Below are 18,538 nucleotides of genomic sequence, written 5' to 3' on the forward strand. Positions count from 1 at the left end.
TCAAATTAAATTGACTTTTATTATAATTAGGATAATGATATCACCTTATATTAGGCCAGCAGAGAAGCCCTTGCTGGCCCTAAGGGCCCACCACTGCAGCAAGGCAATGGCACATGTTACAAGTGCATGGCTTCGTAGTAAAAGCAAACAAGTACTACATTGGCATACTAGCAGCCCAGAACTGTCACCCATTGAAAATGTGTAGCGTATGACGATATAAAGCACAAAATACAACAACAGATACAACAGACTGTTGAAGCGGTAAAGAATTCCACCTATAAAACTTTAGCAAATAGTCATCAGTTCCCACATTTTTATTGAATGTTGCTAAAAGGAACAGTGATGTAACACAGTGGTACATGCAACCCCATCCCCACTTTTTTTTTTAAACATGTTGCAGCCATGACATTTGCTGAAAACATAAAATATGTTGTCTATTTAGTGAATTCAATCAAATATTTATTGAATGTTATTTCCAAATCCAAATCCTTGCATTTGGTTTATTTTTCATATTTAACACAACATCCCAATTTCATTGGAATTGGGTTACATACATGAGAAAGACACCCTTATATGTGCCCCCCCCCCCCCACCCCCAAACACAGGAACAGAGCCAGAAAACAGGTTTGGTGTCTTTTATTTCACTTGAGTTTATTTGTAACAAATGAAACTTGTGTCGACAAAGAACAGAAATCCATACAGACCTGTGAGTATTTCTTTTTTTTTTTTTTCGTTCCCAGGTTTGCACACACTCCGACACTCCGAGAACCAATGTAAGAAAATAAAAAGCACTTATTGACCCGGAGCATAAAATGCAAAACAAGACAAACAAACATTTACATATACCGACCGACCAGTTTGATAGGACTGATCCAAGCAACACGCCATTGTTTTCATTTTTACACAATTTATAAACTCCAGTTTTATCCATCTACATGATACATTGGGGGGGTTAAAATAGAACATTTTTATCGTGAAACTCGTTTGTGGTGCAACAAAGCCACAAGGTGATGTATTGCACAAATTTCTGTGCCATAAACAGTGATTTCTGGTGCAATCTTTTGTTCATATCACTCTGTATATCTGATATAGTTCACTTACTCTCCATCTGAATTATTTAAGAATTTCAATTAATCTCTGTGTTTGGTGTTATTTACATATACACAACTTAGTGAGCATTACAAGGGTCCATGTTGAGCTAGTTCAAGTAAAACTCTATTTTTTAGGGGCGGGGCGGGGGGGGGGGGGCTAACAGAGATAAGAGGAATTAGTGCATAGTACAAGAAAGTGCAAGTCTTCCCATTACAGGTGCGACCAACGGGGCATCTCCAAAGTGGTACCATGCATACAAAAACAACACCGGGGGCACCGAAACGATGCCATCATGGGAAAGGGAAGGAACGCTGTTGGCTGTGGCATTTACTCTTGTATGCACTAATGTCATCATCTAGCTTTTTTTTCCTTTTTAATTTGACAATAAAAAACACCTCTTCTACTTTAATTTTCTCATATAGCGGCCAAATGTTTATTTACTCACTTGCAGGTGCATGACGCTTTTCAAGCAACATTGTTCATTTCAAATATTTTCCCACAGATGAACGTCAATTATGCCAATTTTCTCCAGGAGTGCCTTGAGATACAAACGACCTGACTCAAGGACAAATACGAAGCGGTCTATTTGGGGTGTGGCGCAGCCTGCAATGAATGAGAGCGAAGGCCACTATTTGAGGAAATATAGTAATAGAAAGTCTTCTTTTGGATCGCTGCAGAGATTTTTCTCACCAAAGGAATCACTGAAATGGTAGCTCATACTTTTGAAATAAACATTTGTTAAGTCTTGGTTGTGCTCATTTGTTCTCCTTCAAAGCGATATGACTGCATTCCTTTTAAAGTGAGGACTATGATGAGGCAGCCTACCATAGAAAAACAACGGAATACACCAGCAAATTTTACATAGTGGAACATAAAATTATACACGTTCTCTCTCACACACACACATGCACCCCAACACACATACAGTACACACACACAAACACAAACATCCATAAGTGCGCATACGAAAAATACACAAGAACCCTTAAACTTAACTTTATCAAAATAGGCGTGTAATATAAGGCACTAGAAATCTAAAGATAAACTATTCATTGGGAGTTGCAATCATTTGTTAGTTTCCTGGTTACCGTGACGACAACTTTGTCTACTAGGAGTGGCGGCGTGATACGAGGGATTTAACGTTCGATATCCCGGTGTCTGGGACAAGATGCACCATCGTTAGGATTTATCTTCATTATCATCATCATCATCATGGCATGTGACTGCAGTAAATAAGTGGACATAAAAATATATATAATACATCTACTTATTGCACACGGAATCAGACAGACACGCGAGTCAGTGGTGAGCATTCCGGTGAGAATGTCGTCTGGACACATTTCCACAATTCTCGTTCTAAAATCTAGGTGAAATTTTAAATAGATATTCATACCACCCCCCACCCCAACCCACCCATAAAAAACACACAGTGCACACACTTTCAATTTTCAGTCCACATTGTATCTTGATTTGGAGAATCTTCACGGGACTGCACACTTTGCCCACCCAACCCAAACCGGAACCAAAGCACCCACCCATTTTCCACTGCCTTTTATCCTCGTCAGGCTTGCGGGTGAGCTGGAGTTTATCCAGTCCACTTGACTGTGGACTGGTCGCCAGCTACTAGCAGCCTATCCTCAACCTCGTTCCCTAAACCTAACCTGACTACTAAAGCCGAATCGAGAATCCTATCCCTGACCATCAAATATCCAGAGCTCCAAACCCGAACCGAACCGGATGCTGTGCTCCTGAAATGTAACCTTTACCCCGGACCCTAATTCATCAAGCAATTGGCAGGCAAAGACTTCATTGATTTGCTCATGCAAATAAAAGTGATTATAGAACAGTTATTGGAACTTTTATGAGAAACTGCAAACCCCAGCTACTTCTGATTGCATTTCTTTCAATAGAAATATTCGATAACATAAAAAAAGCACAAGAAACAAAGTTTAAGAAAAAATGGCTGACTGTGACTGTATAAGAGAGCCCGCTTGTTTTTCAAAATGAGCCAAGTTGATATTTTGTTTGTGGCGGCGGTGCTTTTTACACCTCTCACAATTCTTTTGTCTCAAACGGTGACAAATCAAGTGGAACTGGTGCTTTTTTGTATTACTATGCGACTGAAATGTCTTCTTCATTTATCGGAAACAAGAAGTCTGTTTCCTTAAAAATAACAACAACAAAAAAAGAGGATAAATACTTCCTGGTGTCCATGGCGGGTCTGTGTATCCTTAATACTGTGCGCTTGGTGAGTTTCCAGTCTCCTGTTGGCAATTCTCCGGTGCGCCAAAGTCCCACTTTGTGTCCGTCCACGAGACATCCATATGATGGATGCCTTCGAGTTTTGTCTATAGATAGAAAAATCAAACGTCCTGTGACACTCTATCAATCAAGATTGGTGATGCTACACTGGCGGTGGATGAGGTGAACAGTTCCACACTCCAACAATGTAAAGCAACCTAGGTGCTCCAAAAATCGCGCGGACTGAAATGAAACAAAGACAACGTATATTCTGATCAAGTATTGGAGCCAGTTGCTCCCTCAGACTGACCAATGGGCGTGTTTGGGTCAAAGGGCGGGTGGAGACCCCCTTGTCAAGCAGGTTGCTATGGCTCAGTTTGAGGTGCTCTTTGTGGGTACGCAGGACTCCCCCCCTCCCCCCCTTTCACTCTGCATGTTGGTGGCGCTCACTTCACAGACACGTCACCGCCTAGCGCGTTCATCCACATCCGAGTGGATCAGGTGGGACGTGCTGCGACACATTTATGTTGCATAGTGATCAAAGCTTCCGAGGTACTCCAGACTGGCGCGGTAGCAGAACTGGTACTGGTCCTGAAGGAGGCAGAATACGCTGGTGAGAAGTGCTAAAAAAGGTAGAGGAAAAGAAAAGGCGATGTGGTTGAGGGCTGACCTCGGTTTGAACGGTGGCAGGCCTCTGCGTGCGCAGCATCTTGACTGTCTGGAAAATGTCCACCACGCCCTCGTACCGCATCCTCTCCAGCACGATGCTCAGCGTGATAAACACGCCTGTCCGCCCCACTCCAGCACTGATGAGAGACCCGTATGCGCTCCAGTAATGCAGTTTTTTTTTTTTTATTTCAATGTAAATATTTCCTGAATTTTACACAAACACTCAAGTCTGAGGTTGGAATTATTCGGTAAACACTAACAAACGAATCAAAACAGAATGTTTTATAATTTGGACTCTTGGAAGTAGGCAAAATAGCTTTGCGTACATGTTTTCTGAGTCAGCTTTATGATGTGGAATATGCTTGAATGACTTTTGAGTTCACAGGTGAGCACTATAAAGAATTACATAATAGTGTGAAATTCTTGACCAATTAATTAGAAGGTCTTTTTAATGTTAATGTACAAAGTAAATGTACTGAAATTATAAGGAAATGGGACAGTTCATAGTTCAAAACTGTGTTGTGTAGCAGAGACAGCTTGACAGTTAAAATGTGGAATGGTTGGACGTTTTGGTGATTTTACAGCAATTGTATAGCATCCAGCCATATGTTTGCTTTGGTGAGAGTTGAGAACATTCTGGAGAATCTTATAAACTCTGCTGCAAATGTTATAGTTTTCTTCATTTTAATTTCAAATTTCAAATCTTTAAGTTTTATTTAATCTATATGGAATGTATGAATACAATGTCATGAGGTGTTTCAATAATAAAAAAAAAAAACGTCCTTGGATGTCTTTTTATGTGACTGTTATAGTAGGCAACTACCAACTAATGGAAAGATAACTTAGACAACTCAATATTCTCAACAAAATGCTCTAAGTAGGAAATATTAGCAGGCACCACCTGTACACCAATGTAGAGGTACCCAACCAGACTTTTTTTTATTTTATTTTACCTGCAGTGCACAGTAATTGGTCCATCCTGGCCAAACTGTTCTTTAGTTTTATGCACTTGGCCAATGAAATCAATGAATCCCTCTCCCGACTTTGGCACTCCTTGTTCTGGCCAATCAGTGAACTGGAATTGCCGAACCGTCCGTGATTGGCCATCCTGGTGGAAAGAAAGCGTCTTTCTCTTATTTCTTTCAGACCTTTAAACACTCCATCACACACATGTGCTTGAGACTGCATGACTTACTCTGGCGTCTGTGACTTTGAATTCTCTGAGGATATATTGAGGCATGTTGTACTCGGCCATGGGATCCACCACAAAGTACTGGTACCGAGCTGAGCGCTCCGCGGGCCAATACTGGTGACATTTTTCCTACATGGAACAAAAGACAAAATGCTGCATCACTTATTCTTGATTCGCTATGCCCCTGGAGGGATCTACTTTTTTGCTTGCTGTTTGATCGACAGTTCCAGTTCCACTCTGTATTAAACTTCTTGATAACAAATCAAATAGTCAGCTGGGCCCACTTTTTGAAGAATCACAAACAAAAGTTACCTACGGATTTGTGTCCTCACATTGCACACCATCTCCGCTCAAAGCGAGTGTATGCATCTCACTTGACGGAAACATTTAAGGAAATTAACAGAATACGAATTTCATTGTGTGGTATTACTGACAATAAAACTCTTGAATCTTTAAAGATCTATTTTAGAACAGTATTTGATTAAAAAATGAATACTAGCAGCTGATGTCTGAAATGTTAAAAAAAAGAAGTCTACACCAAAAGAAACATGTTGGATTGTATATTGATTAATTGCAACTTCTGCACATGTTACTGTTGAAGGAACATTACCAGAAAAAAAACAATGAAACTACACGCTACATTAAGTTTAAAAATCAACAACTGGCATGGGCACTCACTGACCAAAAGTACCTGTACCTGTGTTTCCACAGTTCAATACTTTTAGTCAGTGACATTTATCAAATTTCTTAACCCCCCCCCCCCAAATTCGGACATTTGGAGTTGTACCCGACAGAGCTTGTATGTAAAATAATATTTAAACAATTAAAAAAAAAGGTGAAATTAATTACAATGTACTAATTTGTAATGTATTTAGCAGTCATTGCAAAAATACATGCAAATTAATGATTAAATAGAAAAGAAATTCAACAGAAAACATTTTCTCGATTATTATTGAAAAAAAAAACAAAAAAAACAAACAAGTATTTAATAAAATGATTAAAAAAAACACGGCAGCATCCTTACCCGTCCCATCTCCCTCAGTTTGGTGAGCATGACAACGATGGTGGAGTTGTGCTCCCATAGCATCCTCCAGTAGTCCTCCGTGGTCTCCGCCAACGGGCCTTGTGTGGCTATGTAGGCCTTCTGCTGCCTGAAATCACACCTGGCTTTACAAACAAGGACAGGCCTAAGGCACCCAGGAACAAGTGGAGGTGTGACTGACCTGTACCCATCAATAAAGCTGGCGTTGATGTAGTCGGAGCCCTCCACTCCTCTGATTGGCTGCAGCGGCACACGCGTGGTCTCGTAGGGCATGATGTTGACGAGCCTGTTCTTGAACTTGTTGCATGGCAGGTTGGCACTGACGAAGCGAGACGTGTGGGCCTTAGCACTGGCCAGACGCTTTCGCACAAAAGAGAGGGCATAGATGAGATGCAGGATGGGAGCGTAATGCACTTTGGCAGTCGGAGTGAATTTTTTTCAAACGCTCCCCGAGTTGTTGTTACCATGGTCGCAATCATATGACATCAAACGCTACATTTGCAAGACGATGCCCCCTTTTCAACGTTGTTACTAAAGCGAGCTGCCCACGTGAAGGGCAGCCCTAAAAATTGGATTTGAGGAGGGATCGGATCGGAATCATATATGCTGACCATCCGAACACAGCTTTTGCGCTGACTTGACAGGGAAATCAAAGGAGCACTTAATAGCTTGCGCAAAGTGGAACAGCAACACACGGTCCCCACAAGGTTACAATGCATTGTAACTCGAAGTACTGTGATCGCTACGAGGCACATCTTGCGGGAATGCTATTAGTAAAGCCTGATATTACGGCGTTCCAACAAAATGTGATCATTAGTCCCAGTGCAAACAAAACATGATAAGACTGGAAGGAAAACAATGAAAGACAGAAAAGCAGCCCAGACAGAGCCTCAGCGAAATGTCTTTCCATGCAAGTTTTATGGTGCAGTGCACAAGTGAAATGAGAAAAATCCTATTTACTGGCCAGCCTCAGGGTATACAGTCAAACAAGTGAATAAACAAGAGAATATTATGGGATGAGGGCATTGAAAGGGAATGGGAGGAGGCGCATATGAAAGACAAATGAGAGAAACAGCAAAGTTAGGGGCAGGAAACCACAAGGCCCCATGTTGTCTCACTGTACATGCGTGATCCTCAACTGATCCCGTAGCGCCAGAATACAGACACACAAACACACAATCGTACTTTCTCACACTTGACCAATACACGACATCTCGAAACGAGAGAGAACAACAGCGACCGGGCGGCGGGAAACCACAGACTCCAAGGGGAATGAAACAATACCCCTCGCTTGGTAACAATATGGTCTCACAAAATAAGCTTCCAATATTGGTAGCTACGGGAATGCTGTGGGAGAAACAAACGTACTTTATTTTCTTTAAAACTGAACAAAGCAGGAAAATCCCCTTGAAAAAAACCACAAGTTTAGATGCCGTTTATTTTGGTATTCTTTCGTCTGGTTTTGATCGTCAACAATCAAGATGGTCTTATCAAGACAATCCGGGACAAACGGACCATTGTACGTCTTTAAAACATGTAATTATTTTGAGCATGTCCGGATAAAATCATGCCCGCTTGGCAACCAGAAGGAAAAATAATCTTCATGTGAAATGAGGCTGCTTAATACTTTAGTGGAACACTACTAAAATTGAATCTATGAGGCCTTTGCTTTGTACTTTTGGAAAAATCTCTAAAATCACACAAAACTAAGGTCATGCATGGAATATTTTGGTTGTAATTTCTCCAGAATGATAGGACAGAATTTCAGTCAAGAGATGGCACCATCCTGGTAGTTAGACATGTGGTCATGCCATGTAGAACTGCTGAGCATCTGAGTGAAATTTCAGCTCTCAATGTCTTCTTTCAATGCTTTCCCTTTGATCTGATATGTCTTTGATGTAAACATCAAACTGTGAGACAAAAAAATTACATCATTTTCACTGCTTATCAAGTGTCATGACGGACTCGTGAATGGATTTGCAGGTAAGGTCCAGGATCAATGAAACGGCGTAAATGAAAACAAACGTGTCTTGTTCAATGTCAGGTTTTGTGTAAAAGCGTGTTTTTCCAAAGCTGGTCTTTTTGAGTACAACACCCCGTCTACCTTGGAGACACTTGGAGCCTATCCGAGACTTGAGCAGATAATGCTTGAGTACACAGGATAATTAGCTTTTGAAGGGCAATTTTGCTGGGGTATAATAAGAAAGGGTGTGTTATTCTTGAGAAATTATGGTAAGTAAATGAAAGGTTAGAAGGTATTGTGTGTTTTTGTGAAAATACTTTCCCCAAAACACTCAATGAAAGTAAAATGTAGTTAGGAACTCTAAGTTAGAGAATAATCACTTGATCATTTGAAGCTCAACCGTAACTCAAACTAACTTGTGTAATGATCATTTTTTAGTGATAACAAGATCTTAATTAGGTAATTTATTTCAGTTGCCTTATATCAGCCGTGTTAACTGCTGGAACAGATTGCGAACGTAGAGATTCACGCGGCTCATGTCAGATTTACAACTTTGGTGAGCGAAAGTGTATTTCCATGTGTTATTCCACGGTGCCCAGTAACACCGAGACGGAATCTGATGAATGAAGCAACCCAGCCACGTGTTTTCCATCAATACAAGACTGGAAAGACAGCTCGGGGGGCGCAGAGTTCATTGTCATTCTTTGGAGACTGCTGCCGCCAGGAAAGGAATTCTGGGGCATCAGCAGAGGAGAGCGTTGAAACAGGCTTTATTTGAGTGTATGAAAATGTGACCTTTTACTCAGAACTCAACTTCTGGGACAACATTAACTTTTTTCATGTTGGCCATTCATACTCGCCTCCTAAAAGTCGGTGAAAATGGTCTTTTTCTTTGAATCAAAAGACGAAATCCCACATTTCTCTTCAATTTTTAACCATCTGAACTATATGAAAACTCTATGAGGGGGTGCTGGCTGAACTAAAAGACCCTGAAACTGCCTCGGAAAAGATGTTGTCAGAGACCGTCAAAATCAGAAAATCCATGCTTGTGCAGACAGATTGTCCTTGCGAAGAGGTTTCCCCACTTAAGATTTTCCAGCCCCAGTATGAGCAGTGGCTAATTTGGTGACAAACAATTCCAAGGACAAAGGACTCGTTCTTTTCGTTGAAGTCAATTGATGTCTTTCATCATTTATTTCATGTTGCAATTTCTCAATTAGGCTTGGATGTAAAGTTCAGGGATCATTAACCTCCTGTCTGTGTGTGTCTTCTTTAATTGTTTAAGCGCCTATTGAGTTATGATCTATTAAACGTAAGTTCAACTTGAAATCATAGAATATGAAACTGTGCCCACAGGGAGCAAGCAAAGTTGTATAATGGTCCATCAATTTTACTCTGCATACAACAAATGTGATGATTTTAGGGGTGTCATATTAACGGATTAATTGTGATCACGTGTAAAGCTTTGTTATTTTTAATCACGTTCATTTTTAATGTCGAATCTAATACTTCCTGCATACCTTCTATGCATTGGTCGAAAACACCTTGAAGTGGACGTTGATTGGCTGTCACACCTTTAAGCGCGATATGCATTCTTTGTAAGAGTTTGTTTACCAGAGAAGCAACTGAAGTTTAGCCTACCACATAAATTTTAGATGCGACTTGCAGCCGCAGCCCACAATAGCAATAAAGACGCTACTGTAGCAAGCCATAGCAAAGCTCTTTGCCAAACTAAACCAGAGAACACCCTGCATCTTTTCAAATGCCTTGAGTGTGAAAATAAACAAAATAAACTGACTGTATTGTTGGCATTGCTCACCTTGAACTCCAGCTCCATGCCAGTAACATTGTCGCCAGGTTCAATCTGCGTTAGCCTCTGAATGTATGAATACAGGTTCCGGGCGGGGACTTCCGTGTTCCCACAGGTCACGGCCTCCAGCAACGCGTCGTAGATGAAGATATACTGGTCCTCTGTCTGGACCATGTAGTTCCTCTGGGAGCGCATTAGCGTGACGTGGCCGTATATGTCTACGGTCTTCTCGTGCTTGATCCGTTCTGCCATGGCGTCGATCACAATGAAGCATCCGGTGCGGCCCACGCCAGCACTGAATGGGTAAATGGTGACATTAATACCATATAGCTTTCATTTTAAACTCTAAATTCTACCAGGATATGACCTTTTGCATTTATGAGACTCAACTTGAATTGCACTTTGAACTACATGACATGACTTGACGTATATTGCTTGCAAACATTTATTTGGCATGGTAGGAGTCAGATTTAAGTGTTGCAGATGCACTATACTTGCTGATTTCATGCCGGAACTGCAGGCTGAAGTAATAGCACTATATTTGCTGATTTCAAAATGAATCCACTGGGAGAAACTAATGCGCAGGCTGGAGTAGTTGTCCCACGTATCGTATATTGTAACAGCTCAGTGGCAATTCACAACAATGCCTACAACTGGGCCTGCCCAGGGCTAATAGTATCCCGAGTAAATATGTTGCAGAGTATTATTATTGCTAAGAGGTATGAGGAGTGCAAAAAATCAGTTCAAAAGAAGAATCAAAATTCTCTTTTTACTATGTTTTACAATAAATTCAAAATGTCCCATATTTGATTTAATAAAAAAAAAAAAAATCAAACATCCACTTCCTGTCAGCTACCACGTAATTATAAGTTGTTCTTAATCAAACCATTTTGAATCAAACATTGTTTTCAATCTAAAATTCTAAATTAAATCATAGGACCAAAACTCACAATCTGATTGGAAGACGGAAGATCCTCGCTCCTAATTCCACAAATACAACTTTGGCTAACGGTCCCCTATTGCTAAATGTGCACTGTAGTCAGTTATAGTCTTGCAGTAAAGGTTCCCTTTAAAATGTCTGGATTGTTGCATGCTTGCCTGCATCTGGGGAAATCTGCACAAGGAGAGTGATTCTACACCTGCTCATAGTTAAAGGAGCCTGAAATAACTTACGGTGTGAAAATAGCAGGACTGTATATAATAATATATTGCACAGCAAAGGTTCATAGATGAAGTGTCAAACCATGCAAACTATCAACATTTGTGCAGAAAAAGTGGCATCAGCGATGAGTCAGCACTGGCATTAAGAATACTGGACATAGTTTTTTTTTTTTTTTATCTACACTCAGCCTAAACCAGAACCACTTTAAATTGCTACTAATTTCTGCTGCGCTGGTAGCAAATTGGCAAAACATCTTTCGCAAGCAGGTTCCCGTCAGGGAATGAAAACCTCTTTAAATGGCAGAATGAATATTAGGCTGTGAGATTGACTGCGGTGGAATGAGATTTTGGCCCATTGTTTGATTCCCAGGCTGCTTGATACGTTAAGGCACATTATGACGGAGGCTTGGCAAGATAATTAAATTTGCCTGCTAATCCTTTTAGATACTCCATCTTACTATGAGCAAAGATTAAGAGGAGCTTCTCTTCCAGCAACCTTTTCACCCCCCCCCCCCCCCCCCCCCCCCCCGCATTGACCGCCCTCCTTCATTTTCCTTCTAACTACCTTTCACACACACAGCCATCAGCCGGCGTTTTCCCTGCGCCTTTCCTTTTCTTTAATTCACCACTTCCATTCTCTGTGTCCACAGTTTGACCTCATCCATTCCCCCTCGCTCCCTACTCTCCTTCTGCTCATATCTCATCATTTAACTCCCAGTCCCTCGCTAACTCTTCGTCTCAATCATTGTCTCAATCCCCCCCTTTTTCCTTTCTGCATCTCACCGCACTAATTCTTCCTCTCGGGAGCCTCTGGCCCATATTCCCTCAGCAACCTTCTATCGTCTTCCCTTTCTGGTTATTGCAAATAACAGCCTCCTTTCAGCTCTCGGTAATGACAAGTCTTCCAAGAATTCTTCCTCCTCCTGAACTGACAGTATTTGAATATAAACTTATGAACCCATACCAGCTCTAGTGGTCAGCAGTAAATGCTACTTATGCAAAATAAGGTCAGCATACGGGCAGTTTTGAGAAGGAGGAGGTTACAGAGGGAGGAACGCAAAGGTTTTACGCAACAGCAGATCCAATTGTGGTTTGGTTCAAGAACCATTAGTGCTCACAGTTGGATTTGACTGAATTTATAAAACGAGGCTGTGGAATGAAAAACCACCCCCACCATGGTTAATTATACACTCTGACTGCCAATTTAATGAGTCTCCTTTGTGTTCCGTTTTTAGATGAATCCAGACAAACACCCCCGTGTAATTTTGGTCATAGAGCCTTGTTAGATGTTGCGAATTACAGTGTGAAATACGTTCAAGTAGAACTGAAAACGGCTCGTAGTATCACTCGCCTGCAGTGAACGATCATGGGCCCCGCATCTGCAGGGTTGCAGGCTTTGACCCTTCGTAGGAAGGCCAAGAACGGAGTGGGGTGCTCTGGTACCCCGTGGTCTGGCCAGGCTGTGAATTGGAAGTGACGAACCTCACGCTTCTCATTGGAACCACTCTGGAAACATACAAATCCAAAAGGTTTGGATAGGTTAGGCAATAAAAGTACAGTATTCCTATGAGTTTTTTTTCCCTTCATTTGTAACCCCTACTTTAGGGGTGTGTCTTCATAACTGCATAACTCAAAATAGACCAATTTTTTCCACAAATCTGTGTTTGAATAACATTCATTCAAATACATATAACATTTATATGGTTTAACATGAAAAACTGAAAAACTACAAAAAATGAATGGTCCTCTGACTCCATCAGAAGGTACACAGTGTGCAACTGTTGAGTGACCTGTCTTAAGTGGGTCAGCAGTCCCATATTTTGTCATTCCGTTTTTAAGTAAATGAAGCATTGGGTGATTAATACATGCTTGATGGCACAGTGTGTACTAACAGCAGCTGGAGGCTGTATTTGGGATTGACTCAAATTAAACTACGACATTGATGCTGGTGGTGGTATTTATGGTGATGAATTAAACACATATCTTGGCATGTTTGCAATGTGGACCACCCTTAAAATCAAGTTCAACTCGTGAGCCAATGTAAAGCCATGTCCCAATAAAGTCCACTATTGTACTGGTCATTCATTTTAGACCATGAACCCTGAATAAAGGTGCCCGGCTCCCTCAAACCCCATCTCTCACCATGTGCCTGCCATGCACTTTTCATGACCATGTCCCCGTGCATTGTAGACAGCTCCAAGGATGCGGGCATGTGTTTAGTCTGCATGAGCGGCAAGGGGGCCGTACCCAATGAGTGACGTAACAAAATGAGGACCCTGTCGATTTCTCTGATTGGGAGGGGCTGGTACTGAGCACGCAGAAATGAGCAGGAACACTCAGAGATGCATCAGTGGAAGAAAACGCCACTTAGGGGGTGTTTTTTGCGAGAAAGTATTATAACATTGTTAAAAGCGCTGCAAAGTTGAATTTGCGTTTGCTATTCGTGGCAGGCCTTTGTCTCCATCTCCTGTAAAAATCAATGGCCTACTACAGTACCTAAAATAACTCATTCACTGGCGGCCCTGTCATAATGGGCCTCTGATGTCTATAGCCATCAATGGCTGAGAATCTGTTAGGTGGAGTTTACGGTGTTGATCATGAGGATCATTTAAAAAACAGAAAAAGCCACAGTTGCCTGATTTTCTGACAGACAAGAAAAAAAAATGCTCTTGTTGAGTGATTGATGTAATCAACAACACATGTGTGCACTTGTAGGTACCGTCCATGGCAGCAAGTGCGCATCAATACACAAGCTGCATAAATATTTGAAGGGATCAATACGCACTGGTAAACCGCATCGCGGTTGAATGCACTTGTCACATTACCTTGTAAAGCGCGAAAGTCCTGACAGAGTAGGTTGCTAACTCTACTGTGTCCAGTAGAGTGACCTGGATGAGGCCGTAGGTCTCTGTACCTCTGGTTGGCCAATATTGGTCGCACTTCACCTAAAAACCAAGACAAAAAAATGTCATAAGATACCAAGTGCTTGTTCTATGAGAAAGAAGTGCATGAGTATAGTGTGTACAGGGTTAAAAAAAAGAAAAAAAGAAAAGGATTGGGGGATTAAAACAGATCAGTGAGACTTTGCAAAATTCAAATATAAGTGTTGGAACAAAACCGTGCTTACTGAGGCAACCCAATGTGTGAAAGAGGTTTTAGTGTGTGTGAAAAGTGATAGCTTTTAAGAATGTGTGTGATCCTGCGCAAGTGGCGTTTGATACCCTAAAACTGTGCACCGGGAAGCTTCCATATATCTGGCAAGCGCTCACAGGGATCCACCACGGAGCTGGAAAAGTTGAGTGAGTATTACTTGAGTGGAAGCGGCCCTAACGCGCCAGAGAACATGGCATGCCTTGCCACCCAAAACACCTTGAAATACCCCCGCGTCACACCGCCATACTTTTGTAGTTCTTCAGCTCAGCCTCAGAGACCACAAGAGAGGGAGGCATCCCGATGGGGCGGGAGGGGCCTACGAGAGCCTTGGCAGAATCAGGCCAAAGCAAACGCTGCTCGCTGATCCCTCCGGTCCTCACATCAAAGACTGAACGGAGCTCGGCTCAGCTCGCACTGCATTCCTCTGCTCCAGACTCGGGATTAAGCATTTTGGCCGCGGACGTTCGGACTGTAATTACAGCTTTTCCACCGTGTTCCCACCAGACCTTCAGACATTATCAGGACAAGAATGGTCGGAAGTGCGTGGGGGAGTTGAAAACCACACTTAAGCACTCAACATACATGCAGAGTAGCACATGTCTCATGTGAATCCCATACTCTGCTGTGTAGGCCACCAACAAAACCGTGCGGAAGAATCCCACGGATCCCATCTGTGATAATCGGTCTTTGTAATGCATAAACACACAATGGTGTAATGTAGATGGCTGTTAAATGTGGTTAAATCATTACCCTCGGCATGTCTCCAAGCCCACTGGAGAAAGGCAGGTTTATAGTAAACATTGGAAACACTAAAGTGCCAAGCAAATATTCAGAAGACGCAAATTCATCATCTTTATGAGACAGCTGATGTTCTTTACAGAAAATATGCCACAGACGTTCTTTCTTAACCATGCTATAAACTTGTCCTTTTAAGGCCTGGCGGTATGAAATTTAATGCTACACACTTTAGTGAACCGCAGCTAGACAGGAAGCACATTTGTAGGTGTGATCATGCAAGTGTAGACACTAATATGCACTGTTTGTGAACTTCAGCAGTAACAAGAAACCCAAGTCGGACCTCTTTGACTGCGGGTGCCTTGTGGTGCTTTGAAAATAGTTCAACTCATCACATTTGGCTATTGCACAAGGCAAAACGGCAAAAAAGGCAGCGAATAGAGAGGGCAGGGTAAGGAGAAAAGCATGTGAGCAGAGGGTGCATTTGAAAAAGGGATTAGCAAAGGAGAGAAAGCAAGATCTTGCCTTAGAGAAGAAATAAGAGGGCATCTGAGGGTCAAAGAGATACAACAGAGACAGTTGGAGAAGGTTGGAAAGGAAACAGCTTGAACACAATGCACAGGTTAATAATAGGACAAGAAGCACGGATGAGAGGAGAGGATTATTTTGCTACAAAACACATATAGTAGGACCATTTTTTTTCTTTTAATTTCTTTTACTCTTAATGCATCTTGTTCATTTTTATTCCTTCACAACACTCACATGACCAACATGAATGCCTTGAAGCCGAACATTTTCTAATTCATTACCCAATTTGATATGCCTGTAACCTCGCACCATTACTATTAGACTTTCATTCTTTGGTAAGCAAGAGCATCACAGAGAGTCTTTCTATTTTGTCCTTAATGGAATTTCCTTACTTCTCACAGTAAAACATCCTGGCTCTTCAGTCTGATTTTAACAATCCCCAGTATGCTGATTTACGAACCTACCTCCTCATTACGTCCATTTAAGAATGAATGTATGTAGAATTGTTCCAACAGCCCGTTGTGAATTTGACTGGAATAATATGTTTTTAGGCATTGTTACTGAAGAATCTGGTTCTAATTTTAAACATGTAAACATTTAAATGTTCCGTGATATTTCCTTACAAATTGCTGCCAAACGAAGGAGATAAAACCACGAAAAGCTTTGGTTGCTGATACAAGCGGATGGCTTGCCAACATTGCTATCCAAAAGAGGTCGTGCAATGAGAATCCAAGTTCATGCATATATTGCTGGCGTTGGGTGGGATTCTTGTCTCTCCGTAACCATCGCTTTACTGCAGATCCAAAATTGGCTAGTTTGTTCAACTCTTAGCATCACATCGACGAAGAGAGCAAGTCATTTACAACACTTGCGATGGATCAATAATAAGCAAAAAATAATACCACTGAATGCCTCATGTCAGCGAATGAATGGACACATCTTCCTGTCTGTCCGAATTTACATCGAATGCTGCTCACTACTGAGAGGTAAAGATGATCAAGTAGTGGGCTGCTGTCACGACCTTGCTTCCGGGAGGAACTTCAAATAAAGGTGTTCCAAGGCCATTTGTTTCAATGATTACTTGATTTCACGTTGTTGCTGGCTTTCTCACAACGTTTGGCTCTTTGGCGAAAATACAGTGGCTTGACAGGAAGCACATTCTCCGCAAGTCTCATTGCACTTGTGGACCGGCATGCTAAAAATAGTTACTACCCAGTAAATGTGTCTATCCTGCCTGGGTCATTTTACATTTTACTTTACCCATGTGTACTGCAAGTCTTACTGCAGTTGGACAAATCCGAACATGTGAGTGACACAGTCCAAATGTGTATTTTCATTCATGACGTTTAATAAACTGTTATATTACTAAAAGAAAATTCTGGGATTTTTATTTTTGTTCACACTCGCCACCTCTGGAGGTTGCGGGAGGCGGGCTGCTGGGAGCAGAAAAATTTGGGCACGCCCTCTTTAGCTCATATACCACGATTTGAGAAAAAAATAAAGTGGAAATTAAAATAAAGAATAATCTTTCATATAGTTACCAATCAAATCCTTATTTGATAATGTTGATTTGTATTGTTTTAACCTTGTACTGCACTATAGTTTTAAATGAGATTTTTGTTATTGAATTAAAGGAAATCTATTTATTCGTGCAAATCCTACAGCAATATAATAAAAAAATAAAAAAAGCCCTATTGAGAGGTTCACTGGTAAAGTCATATTAAGGCAACCGAAGCCAGTCAAAGTTTTCTTCCGCTGGTATAATATTATCTTTGGCAATACGTAATAGTTTCCCCTTGCGGCCGAAATCTTTCATGCTTTTCAATTCTATCCCTCCCGTCGGCCAGCCTGGTCTGTCTTTGCAATTGCATCCGCCATGTCTTACCCTTGACTTCTCCTCCAGCTTGGTCATCATGATAATGTTGGCTGTATGCTGCTCCCACACCATCCTCCAGAAGTCCCCGAAGGTCTCCGGAAGGGAACCCTGAGTGGCAATGTAGGCGTTTTGACGCCGGTACCCATCGATATAGTTAGCGTTGATGTAGTCGCTCCCTGGGACACCTGTGCATAAAGGGTGCGTGACAACAGAGGGACATTGTGACCGCGGTGACAATTTGAAAGCAATTTTCTTTACAGATGAATTTGTTTGTTATTCCCATTTCCTGCAAATCAATCTACTGTATATATATTTTTATCCGGTCAAAACAGCATGAAAACATAGTTCATGTTCCAAAAATGAAGGGCATGGATAATGTTGGATTGTTTAGTCGTCTTGTTTTATAATACAGTAGTGTACATGCTAAGACGATCACGCGTCTAATCTGAGAATACACTGGTGTGTGGCTTTGAATGGCAATATGACCGCGAGGCCGTTGGTGTGTAAGACGAGGCTGACACTGCTTGTGTCCTGGAAGGGATTGTTTATGTGTGTGTGCCTGTGCACCAGTGCGAATGTGTGTACACGGGTGTGTGTATGTGGTGTGAGGGGCCATCTGTGTGTGTTTGATTTCGGATCAGTCCTGCTCATCTGGGGCCTAATACCATAATCCCTAAAATCACTGAGTCACAACTCACACAAACAAACGTACACAAAAATACACACACAAAAAAACACACAAACACGCAGTTAGCGGTGACCTGATTATGCCAAAGTGGGGCATGTAAAACTCCTTTTTTATGCCTTTTGATGGCATTTACATTAACTGGCAACATGCAGACGACTGATTAATGAAGGTAAATCAAGTTTAGCCGGTGTATTTTAGCACAGTTTTTGACTTCTCTGAAAATCCGTAAAATGAATGATCAGCATTCCTCCATGGCACATTCCCTTGATGTGGATTATTGGTACATTACTATTGAGGAGTCATGCCCCAGGTTATAAACCAGGTTAGGTTTATAAAAAATATGTATGTACGGTACTTTCTTTAAGTATGCAACAATGATTGTTTTAAT

The 18,538-nt window shown here is 41.5% G+C and overlaps 1 protein-coding gene across 3 annotated transcripts in view; it reads right to left on the reverse strand.

Annotated features, from left to right (window-relative positions):
* Positions 1-621: 621 nt before the first annotated feature.
* LOC148421057 (receptor-type tyrosine-protein phosphatase delta-like) overlaps positions 622-18,538 on the reverse strand; it is a 183,574-nt gene continuing 165,657 nt past the window's right edge. For 2 of the 3 annotated variants that reach the window (XM_088420392.1, XM_088420391.1), the window contains 11 exons: positions 17,472-17,647; positions 15,584-15,607; positions 13,996-14,115; positions 12,522-12,676; positions 10,019-10,304; positions 6,418-6,596; positions 6,219-6,345; positions 5,198-5,323; positions 4,956-5,110; positions 4,004-4,139; positions 622-3,924 (listed from right to left, as the gene is read on the reverse strand). In XM_088420392.1, coding sequence (XP_088276518.1) covers positions 3,856-3,924; positions 4,004-4,139; positions 4,956-5,110; positions 5,198-5,323; positions 6,219-6,345; positions 6,418-6,596; positions 10,019-10,304; positions 12,522-12,676; positions 13,996-14,115; positions 15,584-15,607; positions 17,472-17,647 — 1,553 coding nt within the window. In that variant the 3' untranslated portion in view covers positions 622-3,855. The remainder of the gene's footprint in view (positions 3,925-4,003; positions 4,140-4,955; positions 5,111-5,197; positions 5,324-6,218; positions 6,346-6,417; positions 6,597-10,018; positions 10,305-12,521; positions 12,677-13,995; positions 14,116-15,583; positions 15,608-17,471; positions 17,648-18,538) is intronic. The other variant, XM_088420393.1, reaches the window with a different exon arrangement.

The sequence above is a fragment of the Hippichthys cyanospilos genome, chromosome 7 (genome assembly GCF_059441005.1).
Source record: "Hippichthys cyanospilos isolate Australia breed blue-spotted pipefish chromosome 7, RoL_Hcya_1.0, whole genome shotgun sequence".
Lineage (NCBI taxonomy): Eukaryota > Metazoa > Chordata > Actinopteri > Syngnathiformes > Syngnathidae > Hippichthys > Hippichthys cyanospilos.